General features: G+C 35.6%; 1 protein-coding gene across 4 annotated transcripts in view; it reads right to left on the reverse strand.

The window, feature by feature from the left end:
- Nucleotides 1-422: 422 nt before the first annotated feature.
- Nucleotides 423-25809, reverse strand: part of USP34 (ubiquitin specific peptidase 34) — a 184342-nt gene continuing 158955 nt past the window's right edge. For 3 of the 4 annotated variants that reach the window (XM_081155772.1, XM_081155773.1, XM_081155771.1), the window contains 13 exons: nucleotides 22128-22762; nucleotides 19979-20136; nucleotides 18263-18341; nucleotides 16610-16736; nucleotides 15820-15927; nucleotides 14636-14740; nucleotides 14395-14519; nucleotides 13283-13406; nucleotides 5687-5766; nucleotides 3346-3486; nucleotides 3099-3242; nucleotides 1851-2010; nucleotides 423-1659 (listed from right to left, as the gene is read on the reverse strand). In XM_081155772.1, coding sequence (XP_081011898.1) covers nucleotides 1052-1659; nucleotides 1851-2010; nucleotides 3099-3242; nucleotides 3346-3486; nucleotides 5687-5766; nucleotides 13283-13406; nucleotides 14395-14519; nucleotides 14636-14740; nucleotides 15820-15927; nucleotides 16610-16736; nucleotides 18263-18341; nucleotides 19979-20136; nucleotides 22128-22762 — 2594 coding nt within the window. In that variant the 3' untranslated portion in view covers nucleotides 423-1051. The remainder of the gene's footprint in view (nucleotides 1660-1850; nucleotides 2011-3098; nucleotides 3243-3345; nucleotides 3487-5686; nucleotides 5767-13282; nucleotides 13407-14394; nucleotides 14520-14635; nucleotides 14741-15819; nucleotides 15928-16609; nucleotides 16737-18262; nucleotides 18342-19978; nucleotides 20137-22127; nucleotides 22763-25809) is intronic. The other variant, XM_081155774.1, reaches the window with a different exon arrangement.

Genomic DNA, 25809 nt, shown 5'->3' on the forward strand with positions numbered 1-25809 from the left:
AATAGATTGAATCCCTTAGTACAGATAGTTGAAGTTTCCCAACTTAAAGCTCGTCCTTGTAGCAAGCTTACTTTCAGCTGTAGTTTTAGTTCAGGAAGACAAGAGTAAGTGGCATGTTGGTATCATTCCTTTATTTACTTCAGGGTTTTTAAGGTGGGTAGCTCTTAGGTTAGTGAAACAGTGGCATGTTGCACTCAGAAGCATGTTGAAGTGAGAGCAAGTTGGTTGTACTGTTAAACTTCTCCCTGCAGCACTTAAGCACTTCAGGGTGGAGAGGATTGAAAAGTCTATGGGAATAAATTACTTTCTGGACTGCCACTCACACCTCTAATGAAATAGAATATAATGGGTAAGTGCTTCCCCCTTTCACAGTTTTCTCATTACTTTCATCTGAGAAGACTGAAGCAACGTATGTAAACAAATGAAAAGTAATCACAATCAGTTTAATTAAGTGCACAGAATAGCAATCAGTCATGTCAATAAAAATAAAACAATTATTTTTACATCAAGTGTGCTTTATTTCCTCCACAGGTATTCTGTTAAATAAAGCACCATTTATATACTGCCAGGCCACAGCTAAAGAGGATTCTTTACAGAATCAAATTTTTTGTGGTTGTTCCGTATACAAGTAAACTTAATTTTGATAATAAGAACCACAGCGATCGGAGGCAACCTGCCTCTATTATAAGGTACAAAACTGGCACAGAAGACACCATATTATACACAGTAAAAATGCTGTAAGTTTAAATTACATTGTACAGGGCCAGGGAACCCTGTTCCTCCCAGACGGCCATATTAAATGAAAGCCACTACAGTGAACTCTTAATTACATAAAACATATCCATTATCTGATTGCCCTTTAGAAAGTATACTGAAGATGCAAATTTTTTTCATCGAGTTCTGCCTGACCAAGAATTAAGCCTATAAATCTATCTTGCCATTCAAGCAGAGAGCACTGGACAAACTGAAGCACAAAAACAAATAAGCAAAACTTATACAAACAGCATTGGGGGGTAAGGGAGCCTTAAAAGTAGACATGCTACATCTAATGTCAAGAAGCAGCTTGGTTTCCTTTGCCAGATATCCTTGTGACCACATGGATCGTAGACTCAATGGTTCTGCACAGGGTATCTAAAATGTCGTGTTGCTGCATGTGACTAAAGAGTCCTCTGGAATGGCCACAACTGAGTGATAAAGCAGCCTCAGGGTCCTGGGAGGGCAAAGCTTGACCATCACAGCTTCTCAAGTCAGCTAAGTCAGACAGAACTGCAGAGATAGAAGTAGAGGGGAACTCTGATTCTTCCTCAGTTAAGTTAGAATCCTTGGAACAGTGGAGGTCTTTGAATTCTTTACACTCTTCAAACCTACCACTGTTGGACTGTTCTTCTGCATGCTGTGACCTGATATTTGACATATCTTCTGAAAACGAAGAAGGAGCTTCCATTCGGTATTCTTTAACAGAACTATTTTCAGGGGAAGGAAGATCTTGCTCAGTTCCTGGATCAATAATTGAGGAGTCTCTTGTCTCATTGTCTGAAGTGCTAGTTGGGGTCAGGACCTCCCTGGTTTCTGTTTTCATGTCGCTGATGCAGCTGTCTACAGTGTGTTCCTCATCGCTGCTAACACGCCTTCTTTTAACAGGAGTCGCCCCTTCATCATCTGTGAAGACATCCAAACAAACTTCTGTGAAAGGAGTCACTAAGATCACACTGAGGAAGGGAGTGATTGTGGAAAATTTCCTTTACAGCATTTACATTTAGGAGGCCAAAGTGAACACAGAGCTACCACGCAGTTACACCAAGTGTATCCCTTCTCCCACCCTAAAGGTAATACTGGTCCATAAAGCTAACCTTTAGTTTTTCTTTCTTTGGCTTCTTGCTCTTGGAGTGAATTTCTCTGCTGCAGACAAGTCCTGCATTTGCTTAAAAGCTCTTGCAGAGTTGGAATTAGAGCTGGGTTTAATTGTTTGGGAGTGTGTACCGAAAGGAGCAAAGCGAGTGCCCGTAGGTCCTACAAGAATCCAGACATGAACATTTCAACTCCTAAAGTCAACATGTGACGCACTCTGTTCACAGTTCAATGCACGTATTTACTCTCCCAGGAACCTACCCTGGCTTCCCTGGTATTTTTAGAAGAATGCTGGAACTAGAAAGCCCATGCTATGATACTATATATCATCGGTTCTAAGTCACTAATACCATTATTTTATGCACCACACCACTAAAAAAGTTGAACTGGACAATCAAATTGTTTTTACAATCAAAACAGAACTTACACAGGAATTTAAAAAACAAACCCTGAATGATCTGTGAGAAATTTAGGCCTTATTAATCTAGAAATCAGTTGTTCAGATATGTTAATTTTGGGAGGATGTGGAAAACAGTAAGGTCTTCCTCACTTATCTGTTCTGGCATCTAAGCATTTTGTTGCTTGGGAAACTGCTGCTGGATATGTGTTAGCACACGTGTTCCATTACTCTATGGCATGGCTACCATGGGAGTCTATAAAAGGCCACTTACTAATTCTCTAGTTTTAACTGGCTTTATAATAGGCAGATCATTAATCTGACTGCTTAGTTACTTATGAGCCATAAGCAGTAACAGAAACATCACAAGTAATTGTTTCAAAAAATGTAAAGAAAAGATAAAGGGGATGGCTTTTAGTGGTCATACTGCCATTAGTATTTCATGGCATTAGCTCATGTCTTCTAAGGTAATAAATAGAAAGTGTGTGCACCCTGGCTGGTGTGGCTCAGTTGGTTGTTTTTCACCCTATACACCGAAAGGTTGTCAGTTTGATTCCTGGTCGGGGGACATGCCCAGGGTGCATGGTAGGGGCCATGCAGGAGGCAGCCAATCAATGTTTCCTTCTCACATTGATGTTTCTCTCTCCCTAAAAAATAAAAATATTTAAAAGTGTGTGCTATATACATAAAAGGCACAGTGAACAAATTTTTAAAAATTTGAATAGTTTTTTTCATCATATTTGACTTCTAGAGTTTGAATAATAAAGGTATAATAAAATCATAGTAAGGCCAAATTTAAAGTTGATTTAAGGAAGTTCTGAAGTACATGACTATTCCCTTCCACAGTTCTTACCCCATTTAATGAAGCACTTGCTTTGGACATTTCAATTCGGTTGGTGAAATCAGACTGCAGGTTTTGATACTGATTTATCAAGTTTGTAATAAGGGTGCTGATCAAATTGGCACAGTTTGCTTCAGAAAATACTTGACCTTGAACCTGAAAAAAGGGATTAAAAAAAATCTCCAAAAGACCAACATAATGAAAACACAACCATTAACTAACTGGAAGTAATATTTTGAGTTTTCAAAGTACAACATACCTTTAGAAGAAAATGAGTCATAAATGTGTAGACAATGTTGTTGTTTAGGAAGGTTCTTTCATCCATTAAGATACATTTTATATATTCTGCAAAAACAGGATCTTCACACAGAAGCTTGATGCAATTTTTTGACAGAGCAGACTAAAGTGGGGAGAAGAAGACTGATGGGTGAGCGCTGAAATGACTGTAACCCTTAAACACACTGCTTATGATATATGGCGGAGTCTGTACATGTGACTGGAAAAGCCACTTGTAACTGTCTACTAAACTTTCAGTAACAGCAAATGTCCTCCCGATCAATCAAAATATTACTAACTTGGACTCCATGGGTGAGTGTTAGCGGGACAGACTTGTAAAAAGTCTGAATGGCAGAGCTGAACAAGTATTTTCTTTAAAATACTGCAGCAGCTTTATTATCTAGCATTACAAGAATTAAGGGACTGGACAATGTTTTTAGGGAACCAATTAATGGATAGTTAATAGGTAACCAAAGGACAGGCAGAGAAAATTTTAAGAATTAAATGTATTCTCTAAACTGAGTTAAAACTTTTACTGTATGATCTCATTAGCAGTAGTAATTTGTTTGTTAAAACCCTTTCCCCCCATAAATAGTGCAAAGGTAAACAGCAAACCTCTTTTCCTAATTACCTCACACAGAAAATTAGTGGGTCCCAATATATGGAAATTTCACTAAAATTTGGTTTTCCTGTTTTCAAATGGTCATGGCTCTTAAACACAAGTAGTATGTCTTTAAGTAGATATATTCCCTAATTACTTATATGTGTTTTAATAATAGGTGATTTACATGGGAGACAAGACTTTAAAAAATAGGACAAAAGTTTAGATAATATCTATATTATATATTTATATGTTTTATTACAGTAAGCAACTATAGTAAATAATTAACACTCAAGGTCACCCAAGAAATTAGAGGAGTTGAGTAGGACCAGGACCCAGGACTTCAGATTTTTGGTGTCAAGAAAAACCCCCCTTATTCTACCATCATAGCCTCTGCCTACTGCCTATGGTTCTTGCACAGGATTACTTGCAGGGGCTTTGAAAGCCTTAGTTGGGTTGGTTTGGCTGTTTTAAGGGAAGTTCGGAGGGATGGTGAATTCTGTGGGGAAAAAAGCCAAATAAAGGGAGTAGTAGAGTGTAGAGCAATGGGGAAGCAGTAGGTGGTGGCAGAGTACAGTACCACCCCCCCAAATCAAGAAGATCAGCAACAGAGAAGGAAAAAGCAGAGATATAATCTGCTTTAATTTACTAAAGAGACCACTCAGCTCAAAAATCAACCAGCAAGTCATTTTTCTGAATGTCTACTAAGTACTAAACCATGTAATCAATGTGTTCAGCCTTCAAAGATTCCTACTATAGAAACCAAAATGACATTTCTTCAGGGGACAGAAATGACTCAGACAAAGTCTCTGCACTTGAGGAGCTTGCAGTTAGGGACAATGAGATAGAGAAACAACTATCACAGTACCAAGTGACACACATCCATTAGGAGAATATACAGAGCACTATTGCCTGGGCAGGAGGTTGGACCAAAGTAATTCACTATAACATGGGTAAAGGTTTATGCCAAAGGAAGGTTAACAAACTCATCTCTTTCTCTGGAAATGAGCAGATGCAACTAGGCAGGAAAATAATAGTTTTTTTCAGAGTCTAAAAGAGTGGGGATCCTTTATGCCTGACCTAAGGAATGAGCCCAACCTCAGGACCAATCTGATTTCTCCCCCTCTCCTTGACATTCTCCCTCCACAATTTAACAAGTCGATGTTTAGGTGCCCACTTTATTTTAAGAGGTTGGCTCTCAGATACTTAAGGTAGGAAGGGTACAGTGTTTTCTGTTCTCAATGAGATTGTTAAGAAAACATGCACATCAGATTTGAAAACTACTTCGAAGTTAACAGATAAGCAAGAGTTCAAGGACAGACTGCTGAAGTAGTTTCTGCTAGAGCTTTTGGAATGGTGGAGGGGAGCAAGAGACAGATGGGGGCAGGGTAGGGAGAGCAAGAAGTGGCGTATGTATTTCCCTAGTATCTCCTTGTTTTGGATTTTTACCACAACTACTGATATTGACCCACAAATGAGGCATTCAATTATAAACAGCTTATGTGAAATACCCTGTGATACAAATCTACCGAAGTAAAAAACTTCAAAGAACTAGATGCCCAGTGCTTAGTAGCTATTATTTCCTTAATCATAGATTACCTACCAAGATTTCTAAAATATCCCCAGTATCAAGCCAGCTTTCATCCCATTGTTTCTAAAATCACTGACCGTATGGGTCAAATAAGATTAAAGACCAAATCATCTAAAACTCAATTTTCTTTACCTGAGTCTGGCATAGCTCAGTCCAAAGTTTGGGGAACAGTGCAAGATGAAGAGGCAAACCTTCATAGGCAACTAGGATACCTAATATTTGAAAAGAAATCAGAATAGGTTATAAATTGCACTACTGAGGTACTGACTGCAATGCAGGTACAATATAATAGCTATTTCTACTCATAACTAGGCATATTTTCCACATGTTTTAGGAATATGTAAAATACTTAAAGGGAAGAATTCATTCCAATGTTTTAACCAGTTAAATAATTTAGAATGCAGTACACTTTGAACTTATTTATATCCCACACCTCATTCCTGGTCAGAAGGATCTGAGGCAACTTAAACCAATTCTGTTTTTTGAGTACTGGAGCTTTATTTGGGACAATTTAGTAAAGGTTACTGCCAAGTGGTTCCAAAGCTTTCTTGAATTAAGATACCACTCTGCCTATTAGAGAATTTTCATGCAATAGCTAGACTGCAAGGCGGAGTATCTGTCTGTGTGTGCTCAGGAGCACTTTCATAAGGTCAAAAAGAGGATATTCAGAATTAGAGAACATATTACTTCCTCTTTTACCTTCTCTAAAGATAGGGAGAGGTAAACACTGCTCTGAGTCTAACAGCTTCTAGCCCTGTCTCCAGGATCCTTTGGATAGACCATACTTAGCTGTATGTCAGTGTGCTACCCTTTCCTCTTCTTGACTGTTCCAGATGTCAAGTATGTCTTTAAGAAATCCATTCCCGTACCCTATGCCCTACCACCTCTCAAAACACAGAAATTGCGATAACACAGTTTGAAATTAATTTCCCATACTCCGCACTCCCACCCTTAGGAAAAGTATAATCATGGAGGAGAAATACAGTAAAAGCTACCTCCTCTGTTAAACAAAATTGTAAGTTAGACCTGAAGTCAGCAAACTTTTCTGTAAAGGGCCAAGCAGTAAATCTTTTAGTCTTTGTGGCCATATGATCTAACTACTCAACTCTGCAGAGGCACTGTGAAAGCAGTCACAGGCAACACTAAATGAATGGGTGTGGCTGTCTTTCAACAGAACTTGAAGACTGAAATTTAAATCTCATGTGGTTTCATGTGTCACAAAATATTTAGAATAATCTAGTTTTGTATGTGTTTTTAAACTACCTAAAAAGCAAAACCCCTCTAAGCTTGCAGGTAGCTCACTGGTTATACAATAGCAGCAGCATGCAGGCTTCTGTTTGCAAACCTCTGAGTTAGACCAAAGATTTGAGAAAATTTTGGAAAGGGAAGTCAGATCAGTTACCCAATTGAGCCATCCAAAGATGCCTCAACTCCCTTTTGTAGGTAAGCCTATTTATTTTCCTGTCAAGATTAATCCCTTTATAAAGACCCAAGGAAACTCTATCATCTTTCTCCTTTATCCAATATGCATAAGCAAACAAGGGCATGTCAACAAAACTGTTGGTTACAGGGAAGAAAGCATCTATACTCCTATATCCCAGCATCATAATTACCCATAAAAGTAGAGCAGGGGCTGGCAAACAATGGCCCACAGCCTATTTCTGTATGGCCATGTGAGCTAAAATGAGCTTTCACATTTTTAAAGAAGTATAAAAAAACAACAGCCAAACAATATGTGACAGAGATCACATATGGCCTGCAAACCTAGAATATTTAATATCTAGTCCTTTTGCACAAAGTTTGCCAGCCCTGAACTAGAGGCTGCCCTAACATAAACCCTCTTATGGAAAGCAGATTGTATACTACAATTTATATTTCTCTGGTCTTTATTCTTTTTTCTCCAAATACCCAGCAAAGTAAAACAATCTTTATTCCTATTTTCCATTAACTACCAAAAAGCCAATACTACCACAACAAACAAAAAAACCCCATGGGGGCGTTCTATAATCTAGATCACTTTCAATGATATTCTGATGCAAATATCTTTATTTTTTGTGAGGAAGCAAAACACATACTGGCATCTCCTGTGCTAGGTATGTCAGATAATCACACTTTTTTGGGAGGCATTATCCTCATTTTCGCCCCCTTTTTTGGATGAGGAAATTATCTGAGAGATTATGTAATCTGCTCAGGTTCATTCCAAATGCCCGTAAGCAATATACTTATGTCTACCCCAGATTTATCTGATTCTAAATCATGGGTTTGAGGTAGTAATTATGTATTCTTGTAATCCAGTTAAGATCACGCATATTTATTAATATAAAAACTATTTTCCCTGAGCCATCTTGTATACCACTCTGGAAAACATGCCCACAGTAAGCTAAGGAAACCTCTTTCATAGTCTAACCTATTCCCTTTTCCGAGTGGCACCTCCTTTGGAAGGAAGGTCATTCCTTCAGAGCAACAGTTTCAGTTTCTTTCTAGCATCTTCACAGAACACTGAGGACCAGGTGTATCTTGGCTCTGTGACTCACGGTAGAGACCAATACCATTCTACTCCACACACTCCTCCAATACCTTCTGGGGAGTCTCACTTACTGGGTGGAAAGCACAGGGAGATGCAATCACCAAAGTTCTCAGGCACATATCTAAGCTTTGTCTCAGTAAAATGGGATGGGCAGGCCTAAAAGCTACTAGCTTCTGAACATTTATCTTTCTTCATCCCCTAGTCACAAAGGAACTAATATACAATAATCAACAACTGTTGCAAACATACCTTTTCTTCATTACTAACACCTTATACCGTGGACACTGCTGGGTGTATTAAAAGAAAAATCTTTTAAAAACTGCTTTTGTAGGTAAAATGGAGTTCAGATGATTGCTGTGAGGATGAAACATTGCGTATGTATATTTACTAGTTAGGGTTTCTCCTATCTGAATTGTGTTACGATTCTCTGTCTAGTTTTCTATAGGAGTATTTACCATATCCCAGCATTATCCACAGGAAGTGATAGCTTTAGCCAGTGGATGAAAGGCCCATAACTAATACTCCACTGCGAGACTGAATCACCAAGACATCCTAGCCTAAGACTATCACACATCTGATGCTTCTAATTTCCCTTGTCTGACTTCAAACCACCAAATAACCTACTGTTGTGCTTCCCATGTAGGTTACTGGAAAAAATCTGCTGGTCCTACCACAGAATATTCAGACACCTGTGCCAGTTCTTTTTCTATGTAAATTAACAAATTGGTATAATAAGTAGAATTATAAATATGTTTATTAAATATAATTACCATGTATTAGCCTAGGATAAAGGGATTTGCATTTGGTGGACTGGTAAAAGCTGGCTTCTGATCTGCACTAAATGATTGGCCCTGTTCTGAAGTATATTCACCTTAAGAAGCCTTTTTGGAAACGGCTAACCAGTTGCTTACCCAATCAGTACCACCTTGACATCACAAAAAGGTAAAGCATGAACCAGTGCTGTGCTTTTAATAATTTGAAATTTTAACATGTTTACTTTTACCAACTATACTAATTTTTTAATTCTAGAGATTTGAAGATTATGGATTTTCTAGGTACATCATAATGTTACTTGCAAGAAAATCCTTTTTTTTTTTTTTTACTTTTGGTTATTAATGCATTAGGCAAACTTTCCAAAACAATGTTAAATAATAAAGGTGTTATTAGATTCTTGTTTTGTCTCTGAAAATTATTTAACTAAATGATGAAATCTAAGGACCCGTTAAGTTTGATTCTTGAGCATCTTGTTAATTCTGCATAAACTATATAGAACCTAAAAAAATGGTATTAGAATTTGCAGTACAAGTTTTCTATATTACTTTAAACTCTTGTTGTTTCCCAAGTACAAAATCTCCATCCCTCCCTTCTCTCTCCCTCTCTAAAAAAATTTTTAAAAAACCAAATCTTTAAAAATACATTGGTTAAAAAAAGAAAAGTGTAGTCATGTTCTGCATAGTTTTCCAATTTGTCTTTTTCACATAACCCACGGTCAATTCCCACCCTTTTTATTTTAAAAGCTAAACTTTGGTTTACTTAACTAAGCTTCTGTTAATGGACATTGGGTTGTTTCCAATTTTTACTTAACACTAAGCGGGGGGGGGGGAGAGATCCTATGTATATTGTTGTACATGCTTATGAGTAGAGTAGGGTGGATTTCTAGATCTAGTATTGCTGTATCAAAGGGCATGAACAATCTAAATTGATAATGCCAAAGTGCCTCTCCAAACTGACTATGCTGTAAGATCGTTTCTTTTCCCCAAACATGCATATTATCTAAACTTTAGCAGTTGAAAAAAAAAAAATTATTTGCTTTCTTTATATATTAAGGTTGGGCAACTTCTTATATGGTTACCAAACATGTACTGTGTGTGTGTGTGTGTGTGTGTGTGTACTGCTTATTCATGGTGTTTGCTTATTTTAACTTTATATTCTTTACCATCATACTGAATCCTAAACACTCTTTGTTATTTGGCAATATTAGCCATTTACCTGTTATGAATGCAAATATTTTCCCCATTAGTTGTTTGTATTTTCATTCACTTTATGGCATTTTAAAATATATAGTATTTTTAATTTTTCAGTTTCTTATTGTTTCTGGGTTTTGTTTCCAGCGTTAAGATGGCCTTTCAAATCTCAAGGTGGTATCTGCATCATTCTATATTTTTCTCTAATATTTCTATGATTTTACTTTTAACAATTAAATCATTAATCCTCCTGGAATGTATTTTGGTCTAAGGAGTGAAGCAGGTATTAAAGTCTCCTGGGCCTTCTCTCTAGACAGCTAACCAATTATCTCAATACCACACATTCACCATTGATCTGATGTGTCCTCATATATCCTTATATTTGTTTGGGAGCTCATTTTTCCATATCTGCATCACATGGTTTTAATGTAATGTGACTTTTATGTAAGAAAGGAGAAAAATAATCCATACTTGCTGTTTTTACGCAAAAAAAAAAGATAAAAAATAAAAGTGGTAGGAGGCTGTGTGTGATACGATGATGTGTACCTTTTGATATTGTTTTGAATTGTGAACTACATATATAATAAATACTAAAAAATAAAACAAATTACTGTATCTTTAATAAGTATTTAGAAATCAATAGTGCTAGTCCCTCTTACTATCCTTCTTTGTCAGAACTTTTCTAGCTAAACTCTGCTATTTTAATATCAAAATATTGTGGTTTCAGTTACTTCACATGGCAGTCAATAGCTTTGTTCACCCTCCCTGAATTCTCTTCCCACTTGTCTCCCCTAAACCCATGCCTGACTGTCCTCACTTCAAAAGTACTTCCACCCTCCCTTTGTTTACAATTCAGTACTTGCAACTCTATCCCCTGCAATTCTAATCTACAGTTATTAAAGAATTCCTTTTTATCCCCTAACAATCTCAAAATCTGCTCAGTTACCAAAATAAGAATTACCACAAAGACTTTTCTTCAAAACTGGAAATAACCTGCAATCCAGTATTGGTCTTGAGACAATCTTATCTGTGGTTGGTGGTCACAATATTCTGGGTCCTTGGTTGATCTAACTTCAAGACTCAAATGAGTAAGAATATAACCAATTTAAACTTACCCTTCCCTCTCCTTATCGCCAAATATAATTTCCTGAAGAAATTATACAAATTAAAACTCCCAATTAACTCTCTGCTCTCCATTACATTCCTAGATGCCTCTCCCTGGAAATAATCATTTCAACTAGAAGGAGGAGTTAACTTTAAACACTGAGACATAATCTCTACATTTACAAGAGGCATAAGGAAAGCAATGTTTTTAGGTCTTTGTCTTACTTCATATCTGATTTTCTGCATTAACTAAGATCTAACCATGAAAATTTTTTATCCTGCTCATTTGTGAACGTCTTGGTTTCTATTTAGAGTTGTGCTATTCAATACACTAACCACCAGCCACACCTGGCTCTTTAAATTTAATTTGGTTAAAATTAAAAAAATAAAAATTTAGTTCCTTAGTCATACTTCAAGTTCTCAACACTCACATATGACTAGTGGCTATCATATTATGGATGGTGATGCAGATGGAGACTACTTCTCTGTCCTTGTAGGAAGTTCTATAGATAATGCATATGTAGAGAACTAAATACCATGAGGTAGCATCAACAGTGCTTCATGGTTGTAAGAGTGGTGAGAGTATAAAATATTATGCAAGTTGATCCAGCTAAGTGTGTTGTCCTTTTCCCCTCTCCTCCTCCCCTCCATGTTTAACTTCCCTGAAACTGTGTATTTGTGCTGATAAGGAATACAGTTCCAAACAGGGTAGAACATTTATTATTTGGTAAGAGCTATTCAAGTAGCTAAAATAGCTCCTCACATAATTTTTGGTATAAATCATATGAACACAATTACCAAGAACTTTTCTTAAGGTCAGCATCTTTAGAAGTCCCCCTCAAGACTGTGTTACTAAGTCTCCTGAATATTCTTTCACATCTGATCACTGCCACTGCTAGGATTTTGCTTTTTACCAAGTGCTACAACCCAACTGTGCAATCATAAAATGGCCAATCTGAGCATATCCTTACCCCTCCCACCACCCATGCTGGCACCTCAGCCACACACACACACACACACACACACACACCAACTAAGGGTAAGAGGTGGAACAAACAACCTTTCAAATCTGAAGATGCTCTAATCACTTACCAATAAGATGGGTTTTTCTGAAGAATTATCCCTGACAGCTGTTACCACTTCCTTCTTCTTGGATAATGAAACCTAAGGTACATTCACAGCTTTTGCCCTACCGATAATGAATCAAAACCTTTTCCACAGGAAGGAAGAGGTTGTGATTGAGAAGGAGCGGAAGGGGACTTCTAGGGTATGGAAATATTCTATTTCTTGACCTGGGTGATAATTCCATGAATACTTTACTTCCCACGCTCTGAAATAAAACTAAAGAACACTGGAGAGGATCCTGGATCATCCCTAAAGAAGTAAGACACACAGAGCCTAAGAACTCTTGAGGTCCTGAGATAGGGGACACCTGGAGGAGGGTTACATGTCTTCCAAAGACTTATCAGCTAAAAATGTCACCCAAAGGGAGCATTCTCTAACAGCTCTCAGACACATCCTTGGAGAGACAATATTACTTATTAAGTAATTAAGAGTTTTCTTCCCCCTTCAGAATTCACTGATGGTTTTGTTTTCTACTTCTCACATATTCCTTTTCAAATTTCCCTTCTTACTCACCTCCTCTATTTTATGAGACTTACCTCCTAATTATCTCATATATGCACCTCTGCTTCACCCTAGCAAGCCTACTCAGCTTGCTCTTGGTGTTACCAGCTCCAAAGCACAGCTGGCACTATAGATCTCAACTTACCCTCAAGATCAGGGCTGGGGAAATCCATCTAAGCCTGTCTCCCTAAGCAGAGCAGTTTTTGTTTTTTGTTTTTAAATTCTGCTGGGCAGATGGAGGAGGACTTGGGCTTCTATGCACAAAAGTGAGCAGCCCTACTCCACACTTTATAGGCCAGCTGAAACTCTGGGCAGAACTATTCAATGGAAACCAGTAAGTTGGTGTTTTCTTAATAAAAATAAAAGTGTTCCCAAGAATAATTAATATTTTTAAACATTCACTTTAAAAAATAAAAAAAGGATTGTCTCATTTTTTTCCTCCCCTTTCTGAATGGCTAGGGGCTTAAAATAATTCAGTGGAATTTACTGCTCATCTTTTATACTTACTCAGCTTAACTAATGTTTCAGTAAATTTTTCACAGTTGATTGCAACTCGGCATAATAGATGGATGAATTGATGATAAGAAAAGAAGTAGTCTAGCAGCATACGATCATAAACGTCATCTTTGCCCTGAAGGTTAAAGATGATAAAATGGTTGCACTTAAATTGTATAATAAATTAAAGAGCATATTTTGTGCAAATGTAATAAATTTAAACTAAAAAGCTGATTAAATATTTAAATTCTATAAGAACCTAGTTTTAATTTCCAAGTTTCTAGTAATGTTAAGATATTAACTGTCACAAATTTATTTTCAGTGTGCAAATTAAAATTACCCATTATTTCTATATACTTTAATAAAGTAAAATTATTATAAGAGTTTAAAATGTGACACTTTAACTCTACAGACATATAATCAAGAATAAATTAAATTTGATTTTTGAAATAGATTCCATATTATTTCTGTAATAGTTACTACAGTGTTAATTATTTTTAATAGTTTATCTTATAAGAACTTAAGTATATTTAAGATACAAAGAGAGTGGGCAAGGGAGAGTGTGAATGAAGCGGGTTGAGGATAAAAGGGGGAAAATTGTTTAAAAAATGTTGAAACTAAAATAAATTATCCTGTACCTTCTCTCCATAATCTAGAATTAGTATTATTTTAGAATAAGCGTTAAGAGGACAAAAATCAGACTACAAATAATGATAAATCTATTAATTTTGATACAAGGCTTAGGTCAAAGGATTATAATTAAAGGGAAGTAAGAGAAGTCATTGACTATGTGGCCAAATTTAAACAATAGTAAATACCTAACTTGACTTTTCAGGTTTAGATATATGACCCAGTTATAATTTAGCCTAGTAACAAACACTAATAAGGTTTTCTATTAGGGTAGTTTTTGAGGGGGGAAAAAACTTACTACTTGTGCTTATTGTTGATTTTGCAAATATTAAACCAACATTTCAGAGCACTTTAAGGAAAAGTCCAAATGAGTCTAAATCTTTTTAGGATCCACAAAATGGTCATTTAAGTCTAATATACTCATAACTGCCAGAGGGGAAATTTCAAATTACTATGTACTATAGAAACATGGTTTTCCTGGCATCCCAACATACCTTACTGGTTTCCACCATTGTGGGCAAGAGGCACATATTGAGTTCAGGGCGCGGAGGCCGAATATTGCTTTTCCCTCCTATTAGCTTGATATTTTCTCGACAAGGGAAATAAGGTCCAAGAGACACTAAGACATTAAAAGTGTACAATAAGAATAAATGGAAAAAATAAATCTCCATGTTTCAGTGTGCAGAAAGATTAAATGCCAACCATATTCAAGTACTGGGCTAGATGAATACGTACTTGGTATATTACTGTGATGGTATGTACAATGGTTGTGTTGTAGAAATGGAACCAGAGTATGAAGAAAGTCATGGGGACTCAAAAGCACAAGTTCCTTGAGGACATCTGAAAATAAAAACACAATTTGGGTATTAAAAACTGGAGTATGTCTACATGTTACTTTCAAACTCACAAACCCTTTTTGAGTGACTAGCTGCAGTGTGGCAACTGGGAAGTTTTAATCAGTCTAAAACTGTTTTAGCTCCTGACACCACAAGAAATTTTGTCTGATGCTCAATCAAATCTGGATCAGCAGAGTTATTAACCACAAAAGGGCCATCATTTATGAACTAAAATTTAAAACTATTTATTTGTGTATTATTTATCCAAGAGAAACACCATGTAGCAGCACACTGAGAGAAGTATTTAATGCACATTATGTGTCTTTATAAAATCAACCAAAGAAACATATCAAAGAATCTAAGGCTCAGAGTTCTTCAAATCCAAGGAATAATCCTTAATCTACTTTTGATACTTCATAATGCTAGCTGGACTGATTCACATTCTCTAATCACAGAGGTGTAAAGCTCATGACCACAGACTAGTGGTAGAGATTTTGGCTATCAGAGATTACCACCATGCGTCTCTCTCCTCTTGCTGGAGAAGGATAGGCCAGTAATTCCACAGACCATCAGGTCAATGCTTGCCAAGACTGACTGCTGATACATGACAGCCAATCCATGTTACTTTGAGAAATTGTTATAGGCAGTTATATTCTCTAAAGATGACTTTAAAGTGGCTTCTAAGCCACAATTCAATATAAATTTTCAATGAGGGGGTCCTTTAACAGGCACAAATTATTACTTTATTTTGAATATGCAATCAATAAAAAGGTAAAAATACTTAGGAGTCTATGAACAGCTACTATGAAGTATCTTTAGGCAAAAGAACTCAGTAAAATAATCACCACAACCCTTTACAATTCTCCAGATATATTAAGTGAACTGTCCATGATCATATAGGTAATTATTGGCATGTTAAGAAATAAAATTCGATTTTCTTGCACTTTGGCCAATGCAAGTTACACATAAAAAGCACAACTGTCTTTCCAAACCCTACAGAATATCACATTTTACAAAAAAATAATCCCACAAAAATGTTCTTTCACTAGGGTTTTACACAGGTATAGTTTCTAAGTAACTTACCGATACAGGCATTTCTAAGTTCTGGAGGGCTATAGGAATTAAGAAGAGTTAAGAGTTTATGGGCAAATTCAATTCGCTCCTGCCACTGAATTAATGCCTGTTTCACATCTGCAAATACAAAAACACACATAAATATGCCATTTGAGATCAAACCTCCTCAAAATTATTTTCTATGTAAACTAGAGAATACTAACACTGAGAAATTCAAATTAATTACATAAACATCTTGGGTAAAACCTATGACTCTCTTCATGAGATGGCTACTGCTGTTAAACCTGCTAGATTTCTTAAAGCATGGATTTTAGTGATGAATATATCCTATTTTTTAAAGAAATTTATATGAAGTACGGAGTTCACTCTATCTTACAGGGGTACAAAAGAGATACTTTTATAGTTATTTCTCTTGAAACTAAAATGATCTAATCTAAGCCATGAAGTTTCATGCTTGGAGAACCTTCACAAAACACTCATGTTGTAACTGTGCTAAAAATGTTTTCCAGTCTCCTGTATCTTAACTCTTATAACATGCCTATTTTTTTTGGTAGGTATAAAGAAAACAAAAAACAGCATTCCAGTCTTATATCAGGAGGTCATAATAAACAGTCCCTGATGATTAGTTGGCAACAACCCCATCTTCTGTAACTAGAGATAAAAACAGATTCTCTGAACCAAAAGGTCTAAATACCTTATTTTGCTCTTTAACAGTTGAACTAATAACAACTACAACAACCCAACAACAACAAAAAAAGAGAAAGAAAAAGAAAAAAGAAAGAAATAGGGATAGCCAAACCTTTTCTCTGAAGATATGGGCGTGTAGACTTCAATACCGAAAGGAAAATTGACAGAAGTTCTACTAAGTCTCCAGTCACATGGCAAGCTGTGGCTTCATGATACATCATGTGCAGCGTGTTGAAAGACTACAAGTGATTTAAAAAATGGAAAACTTCATTTCATTTTTACTTTATTGAGCCACAAAATTGTAGTGCTCATTCCCTAGACAGATGTTTTTAGACTCAGACTATGTATATGCATATGAACACAAAGCAAATGTATTTGCTTTTTATCTAAAAGTCAAATTCTCATTCAGCTCTTTTAAAATACACAACAGTCCTTACACTTCAGAGCTCTGATATTTTGTGTACACATTTTAGTCTGAAGGAATAATTTGTTTAATCACATTTTTCTTCTTTTTATTACTGGTTGCTCTAAGACTATAAGCCTTAGAGATTATAAGGCAGCAGGCAACAAAAGGAAGTTTAGGGAGAATATAAAACAACTTTACAACTTTAACCAACTTTTCAGGGCTTCTGAAGGAAGAAAATGGTGACATGGCTGTCAGCCATACTCAAAAGAGGTAAAAGAGCTCAAAAAGGTAGGAATTCCTTGAATCATACTGGTTTGTTAAATCTATTAACTCCTCTGAACTCTATTAGCTTAATTAAAGTAAGATTTTCGCCCCCCCCTTTCATAGCATCTTTTTTTCTAATCCTCTTGATCAGTTCAAATTCATAGCCTAGAATCTGTGGCAGTACACAATCTGAACGATGTACTTGTGCGACACTTAACCTGTAAACTGTGAAGACAGGAACCCTGTCTGTCTTGTTCACTGCTGTATCCCCAGTGCCTAGCACAATGCCTGGCACAGAGTAGACATTCAAACATCTGTTGAATGAAAGAATGAAATTCTCACTACCGCTCTTCACATACCTTTTGTTTTAGCCAAACAGAAATAGTTGGCATTTCTCATACACAATCAAAACTTTCTTGCCCCTGTGCCCATTAAGTCATTTATCTAAATGCTCTCCCACTTACCATTCCAAGACCAAATTCTTCAAAGTACAGTTTCAAACACATTGTATTCCTATTCTACCATACCATTAACTGACAGAAATTACCCTACCTCTTAATCTCACAGTACCCTTGGCATATACTCTTCCATCTTATCTCCATTAGTAGACTAAAGGTTACAATGGGCCTCTGTGGCCTTAAAATCATCTCACAGGATGTATGTTCAAGAATTATGGGAAGAATGAATGGCTGGTTTTAACCACCTTATAACAGTCTCACTGGCTATCTCTTACGATGCTAATCTGAGTTTCTTAACTCTACCAAATAAGTGTACTCTTGAGAAACTGTGTTTCCTTGATTAAACCACATGAATTTCTTCTGTTTCTATCCTTACAAATAAAATGCATAAAACTAGTCTATTTCAAGTGGTTGTTCTAAATACTAACTGAGGGGGAGAAGAACTACTATGGAAAATGTAAACAGCACCCTAAGAACTGTGACCTCATTATTCTCTGAATATAAATTAGCATTTACTGATCTGTATAAAATCCAAATACCTGTAAAACACTCTACAATAATAAACTCTTAATCTCCACAAAACAAGAAATCTTGGTGAGAAAATTTAAATGAAATAAATCTACAATAAAATAATTACCTCAGTCATCAGGATTAACCCTCGATTAAATACAACAAGAAGTCTGTCTTCATCAGATTCTAATAGTATTCTGAAGGCACTAGAAGAATACATAAAGTCTAATTTGAGGATTCTGAATCAGAACAGAACACTTTGCTGATAAAAAACAAAACAAAAAACAAAAACCAGAAGTATACTGTCATTTAGGCTCTCTACATTCCTACCTATAGAAAAGAAACTACTGCATCTATTTCTTAATAGTGCAATAAAAGGAAATATTAAATATGAAACCCTCTAAGTAACTTAAAAGTTATGTCTAACAGTATCTAGTCAACTCTTAATTTATCCACAATGGTGGAAGACAGGTGTAATAAGAATATTTTGAACGTTTTAATATAAAAAATGCTTATTTTTATAATGGGTTTATCTTCTAAATTATGCTAAGTTCTGGATAATAAAAAAATACACTTGTATTATCAAACCACTCATTAGGTGGTTATTGGGAAAAAATAGGAATATGAGGGGGAAAACATTAAAAACATGTGGCCTTAAAAATAATTTATATAATAATCACCAAAAGCCATTATTATTCTTGTTAACAGACCTTATTTCATTATTAAGTACTGAAAACTGCTGTTAAGTAGTACAACTGGAAATCCTTCCACTTTAAGAAAGCTCCAAATCTTTTATTGAAAATAAACTTTAAGCAGTAAATCTTGGGAAAACAATATATTCAAAATTAATGCCAATTTTTTTAAACAAATTTCTTTAAAGAGTCACGGCAAAAGCACTTTGTGTATTAATAAAAATTCAAATTGAAAAGTTTTCTGAAGAAGATAATCTGAAATAAGTATCTTGGGTTGAACAGCTTAAGATACTACAGTGTTCAACACTATGAACAAACAAAAAAACAAACAGATACAGGCAACAGAATGGTGGCTACTAGAATTAAGGGGAGTAGGGGGAAGGTGAAGAGGGTAAAGCGGGTCACATACATGGTGACAGGAGGGGAGACGAGACTTGAGTGGTGAGCACACAATAGAGTATACAAATGTCATATTATAAAGTTGTACACATGAAATTTATATGTTATTTACCAATACTACCCCAATAAATTTAATTAAAAAAAATTTTTAAAGATACTATAGTATTCAAGAAAGTAATGCCAAGAAATGTGTGCCTAATAAAGGACATCGCCTCCAAGTCTTAGATGTAATATATAGAAGTATTTTAAGAAATTAACCTCTACTTTAATTTGCTCTGAACAATTAATTGTAAAGATCATGATTTGTTTTGCCTAATTCCTATAGTTAAAAAAGACAGAGCGATCTGGGCTAAATAGAATAAAAAACATTAACAGTGAGACTCATCCAAAGATGAAAAAAGCTGTTTCTGGAGGCCTCTAGAACTGACCTGGTTCAAGCATAAATTTGGATGATTGCCATAGAGGAAATGTCAAGCTTTAGGTAGAAGATTGTATATTAAGATTCCTTTCAACCTTAAAATTCTATAATTCTGATAAAACACAAACAATCCAAAACAAAACAAAACCTGTTCAAAAGTAGGTCATTAACTTTCAAAATATAAATTCTTCCAAGGGGACTAAATGCATAAATGCTTCCCCAATAACCTTACAAAATTGGTAAACTTTCAGTTATAATTTAAATTGGTAAAAGTATGGTCCCCATCCCCTCACTTGGCAAAACAAAACAAAAACCCCACAAAACATCTTTTTACCTTATTAAAGTAGTCCAGCAGGAGCGGCCATCTAAACAACGTAAGTAACAACTTATGGTTGTTTTCTTAAACTGTTTAATATCTTCTAATTCTTCATCTCTCATATCTGGCCTCTGAGCTATAAACAGCTGCATCAAGTTAAACAGTTCTTCCACTGCCTAAAAAGAACAAATAAGCATTATGGTGATCTTTTTAATCCTACAACTTTTTATTTTATTTTTTTTATTTTTTAAATGTATCTTTATTGATTTCAGAAAGAGGAAAGGAGAGGGAGAGAGAGAAATAGAAACATCAATGATGAGAGACTCATTGATCTGCTGCAGCCCACAACCTGGGCATGTGCCCTGACCGGGAATCGAACCCCCATCTCCTGGATCCTAGGTCGATGCTCAACCGCTGAGCCACGCCCGGCTGGGCCTTACAACTTTTTAGAATGTGTGCTTCTCATTCTGAATGTTATGCTCACTAGCCAGCTCTTAAAAATTACACAAGTCTGATTACACTACCATTCAAGAATAGTTGTAAAATTAGCAATGAATTCTATTTTTATAATTTCATATATAATTCATTAAAAGAAAACCTCAAAATAGAATTTCAGAAAGATTAAAAAACTGTAAGTTAATATAGTTCAGTTTTAAGTCTTAATACTGTTTAAAGACCAAGTTTCGTAATTTCAGATGTGCATCCAGAGACGTGCTACAACAATCCTTTGCCCCCTTTTCTTTAATAAATGAGAAATCATTACTTTGTCACAAACATTTTACACCCCTCAATTAAGACCATTTCTGAGAAAACCCTTTGGTGCCAACATTTGGAATGATCTTTCTTGGTTGATGGATATTCAGTTCAGGTTACCTGGCAAAAACTGATTTAAGCACCATTTTCATCAAAATCTCTAAGAGATAAGTTCTACAATAAAAGCTGTTACATTTCATTGATGTCAAGGGCAAGAAGCAACATTAGGAGATATTCTCACTCACTAAGCAACCTTCAAAGGTATATTTAACTATGGACATGTTTAGTAATGAAATGAAGTATTGTTTATGTGAATGTCAAATCCATTTACTCTTAGTAATTCCTGTCCTGACCCCTAAGTCAGGCAGAACCTCTCATTCTTTTCCTTCTGTATTCTTATAGCCTTGGTTTTAAATGTTTCTTGGTACTCCATACAATCACTTTCTTTTCTTTATTATAGGCATTCTAACTCTTCACTGGGAATAGGTTATTCTTTCAAGGTGAGAAATTCTAAACAATTCACTACATTATGTCTAAAGAACAGTTATGGTCCTTTTTTTCCAACAGGAAAAAGGAGTACAGTACACAATTCAAGGCTACCAATCCTTAAAATACCCTTTATTTTTATTGAACTCTTAAATGTTGAATGTTTTGAAAAAGCTCTTCCTACTCCCCACTCCCACCATCTATTTAGCAAACTCAGAATATTAGCAGTTTGTGGCCTCTAAGTTCACAACAGCTTTAAAAAGGGTTCTGCACTCTCCTTCTAACCCCCTTCCAGGACTTATACCCTTAGTATAATTTTCCATTGACAATGGAGAGTAAAAGATAATAGTGAAAAGAAATATCCAGGAATGACAGCCTTATATGGAGGGGGGAAATTTTAATAAAAACCTAAAATAGTATGTAGAGAAAAAAAGAATCAGATTTAGACAGCATATATTTGTATTCTAATAGAGTCCTTAACCATTTCATTCACTTGAATGTAGTGTGAGAAAAAAATTCTAGGCAATCCTACAGCAAATATAAAAATATTGTCTATCTCACAACTTAGCTTAGCATAGAGAGCTTGATAATAAATATCAAAATAGTAAATACTTCCTTAAAACTGTAACACAAAGCTAACTTTTTTCATTAGGTACATATGAAGGACACATTTACAAAACCATAAATTACAATAAGTAAGTTCCACTAGAGAAAATTTCAACATCAATCTAAGAAAAACTATCCATATACTTATAAACTTTATAACCATATAATATTTTACATGTTTTCAAGAAAACAAATACATGTCATCTTTAAGAATAAAGTTAGACTATACTCCTGTATTTTTTCACCACTTCCCAAGAGGGGAAAAACAGGTATTTCTATCCAACTTGAGGATACAGATATAAGGGTTATCAATTTTACTCACTCCAGGGTATTGGCTGGCATGTGGTGTGAGATTCTTAAAGGCCCACTGGATGTTCTGGTGAGAAGCCAGTTGTCGTGTAAATGCAGGAGACTGCTCACAGCAGAGCCTCAGAATGCCGTAGTAGGCAGGCAGCATCCCACGGTTAAAAAGCACCACATCCTGATCATCATGGTCAGCAAGGATGTAATTGAAGGCAATGTTCTTGGTTACCACTGGGTTCTGAACAATAAGGCGGATATTCTCTGGACAGTCAGCACACACATTGTACCAAAATGAAAGCAAAGCCTGTTTATTGTGATTTGTAGCTATTGCTGGCTCAGAAAGTTTAGGCTGGAAAAGGTTCCACAAATCCATGAAATATGTGGAAAACATCAGCTTCTCAGTTTTGGAAATTAAACAATAAGTCATAAAGCTAAAATAGGGCACTAGCTTTGTAGTGCCATGAACAGCAGCATCAACATAAAGTTTGGCTCTTGAGAGCAAACCAAGGAGCACGTTGTAGACCTGATGTAGGACTACTGTCGTGTCTGGACTGAGTGGAAGGTCACGGGTTGGGATGTGCAAAGACCTTGTTGACCGGAACATCTGGCGGAATGAATTGCTTGGTATAAGGGACACCAGAAGATAAGCTGCAGCTATAAAATGTAAAACAAAACTGTCAGATCCTTACATGATATAAAATAGACTGAAGAGCAGTCATTAAACACAAAGCCACTCTTCCCTTTAAAAATTAAAATGAGTAAAATTTTAGGGCTATAAACATCTCCTTTAATATCCTTCTGCTCTACCATTAGCCCCACAGAAAAATCCCAACGACTGATGAAAACAGACATCTTCCATTCTATTACTGTTATTTTTTAAGTGGAGACAACAATCGCATTAGCAGAAACAGCTTTAAATCTCTTTAGCTTTCCCAAGATGTAGTTTTCCCAATTACTTTATCATTTCATTTCTTCTCAGGAACAATATGGTTTAACAGGAAGAACACAGTATTTGGAACCAGAAGATCTACGTAAGGCTGACGGACATGGTGAAATCATTTAATGTTTTAGGGTGTTAGTTTTCTTCTTTACAAAATAATGGTAAATTTACTTATATTATAAAGAGAGAATGAGATCTACTTAAAAGTCCTTTGTAATATATAAGATTAGATATATTCCAATTATAGAACATTAACTTTGGAAAATCTTTAACAGTCTTCTAGGCTAACCTTGCACACAAAAAAAGAATCTCTCCAACATACCTGAAAAATCTTATTAAGCCTATGCTGTAATTCTGAACGGTTAATGACTCATTAGTTGAGTCCATCTGTAAAAGCAGTTACTATGAGCAAGGCAGTGAGCTAAGGACTTTATAAATATTATATCATTTAATTCTCATAACCATCCCCAGAAGTAGGTGATATTACACTGGAAAATCTGAATCTTGGAGAAGTAAAGGCTAAGGTCACACAGATAAAAAAGTAGAGCCCATATTCAGCCTTGGGAAAGGATGATGATGATGACAATGGTAAAACAACAACATCAATAATAAGAATTGCTAACATTTATTGAATATTTCTGTTTAACATCATAACCTTATATAGTAAGCACTACTATTATTATCCCCACTTTCACTCAGACTACCCCCTAGTACACTGCTAGTGGCACAACTGGAATTCAAACCCAGATGGTCGGGTTCATGAGCTAATGCTTGTAAGATTCACTACAGAGCCTCTTCAAAGCTTCTAATGACTTAGTTTAACTCTCTATAATACACCTACTAAATTCTGTCTCCCAGTATTCTACCAATAATTTGATAATTTCCATTGTGCTGCCAAAGCAAAAAAAGTCAGTGTTTCTAAAGTTAATTGTAAACTATTTTATAGATATATAAATTAAACTTTATTTCTGCACAATACTCCATTTCTATGTATTTCTTCACCTATATATTGCTCTGGTAGTCTATTTCCAGGATGGCTCAATTTGCTGTGTTTCAAATATAAAAAGCTGGCATATAGGTATCATCCTGATCAATTTTTGTATAAAACTGCAATTTAGAAAAGTCATTCATGATTAAAAAAAAATGTATTCAGTTGAACTTAGAGCAAATCTACTTCCATTTCTATGAGGCAACTCTTCGACTATTTTAAGACACTTATGTCTCAGTTTTTCTTCTTTACTTTATACTAAACATTCTCAGTTATTCCTTAAAGTTATTTTGTAAGATTTAAAAGTAGTTCTTTGTAATCTTTCTTCTATACATGTTACTCTAATTTTTATTCTAAGTTATATTCATTCTATATCAAAAACCCTTTTTGACATTACTATAGTCTCCACTATAATACTTTAAAAATAATGCATTATAACTATTTCCTAACTGAACATCCAGCTTTCAACTTTTCACAACTATAAATAATGTGGTTGGGTATCCATATATTGGGTGACTTACTTATATACTGGAATCCCTGAAATGATATTACTGAGTTAAAAAGGGCAAAAAGATTTTAAGGATCTCATTACATACTGCTAAACTGCCTTTCATAAGGGTAATATTAACTTATGATGTCACTGCAATGCATGAGAATACCGTTTCCTAAGCACTGTCATGAATATTAGCTGTAATGTCTAGCTAAAAAACATTTTTTGGCAGTGGAGGGGTTCGGCATAGGTTTTTAATTGTTTTATGTTCAGGAGTCAGAACATGAATGCCAGCCAGCATGTGTGTCGGTTCTTACCAATATCCCATTACTGTGCGGTTAACTAAATTGGCAAGAAAAACTAGCCTATGATCAGAGTACCAATGCCAATCCATGTGTACCCACCCCTGAAAGGTGTTTTCCCTAAATATTTTACTTTACAATACTTAGAACAGACAATTTCCATACACTTCCTCCCCATTTCCTCTACTGTTAATAGCTATTATTACTAAGGGACATTTGTCATGACTAAGGAACCAACACTGGCACACAACTATCAACTAAACTTCACATTTTAGGTTTCAATAGTTTTGCCCTAATGTTCTTCTTTTATGGTTCTAGGATACGTTATATTTAGTTATCATGTCCCCTTAAGCTCCTTGTAGCTGTGACGGTTTGACTTTCCCTGCATTTGGTGACCTTGCTAGTTTTGAGGTCAGGTATTTTTGTAGAATGATCTTTAGATTGTTTTCTAATGTTTATCATAATTAGACTCAGGTTATGGGTTTTTGGGAGGAAGACCACACTGTACCACACACACAGGTACAGTGCCCTTTACATCATATTATATCAAGGGTACATGCTATAATATAAATGTGACTCTTCAGTGATGTTAACCTTAGTCAACTGGCTGAGTTAATGTTTGTAAAGTTTCTTCACTTAAAGTTATTTCCCTCATCCCCCATACCCTACATTTTGAAAGCAAGGCATCAAGCTCACACAAAAGGGATGGGGAGTTATACTCCACCTCCTTGGGGCACATAAATTATCTGAAATTCTCCTGTATGGGATATGTGACTCTTCGCCATTTATTTATTCAATCATTTGGGTTACAATCCAGCGGTATGTTATTTATTTTTTTACCCAAATTGTTCTAGCTTTGACCATTAGGAGATCTTTCAGGTTGGTTCTATGTCTCTTTGATACAACTCCATCACTTTGTTGTTGTTTTTTGTTAATCCTCACCTGAGGATATTTTTTCCACTGATTTTTTTCTTTTTTAGC

Source organism: Miniopterus schreibersii (genome assembly GCF_964146895.1).
Source record: "Miniopterus schreibersii genome assembly, chromosome: 13".
Classification (NCBI taxonomy): domain Eukaryota; kingdom Metazoa; phylum Chordata; class Mammalia; order Chiroptera; family Miniopteridae; genus Miniopterus; species Miniopterus schreibersii.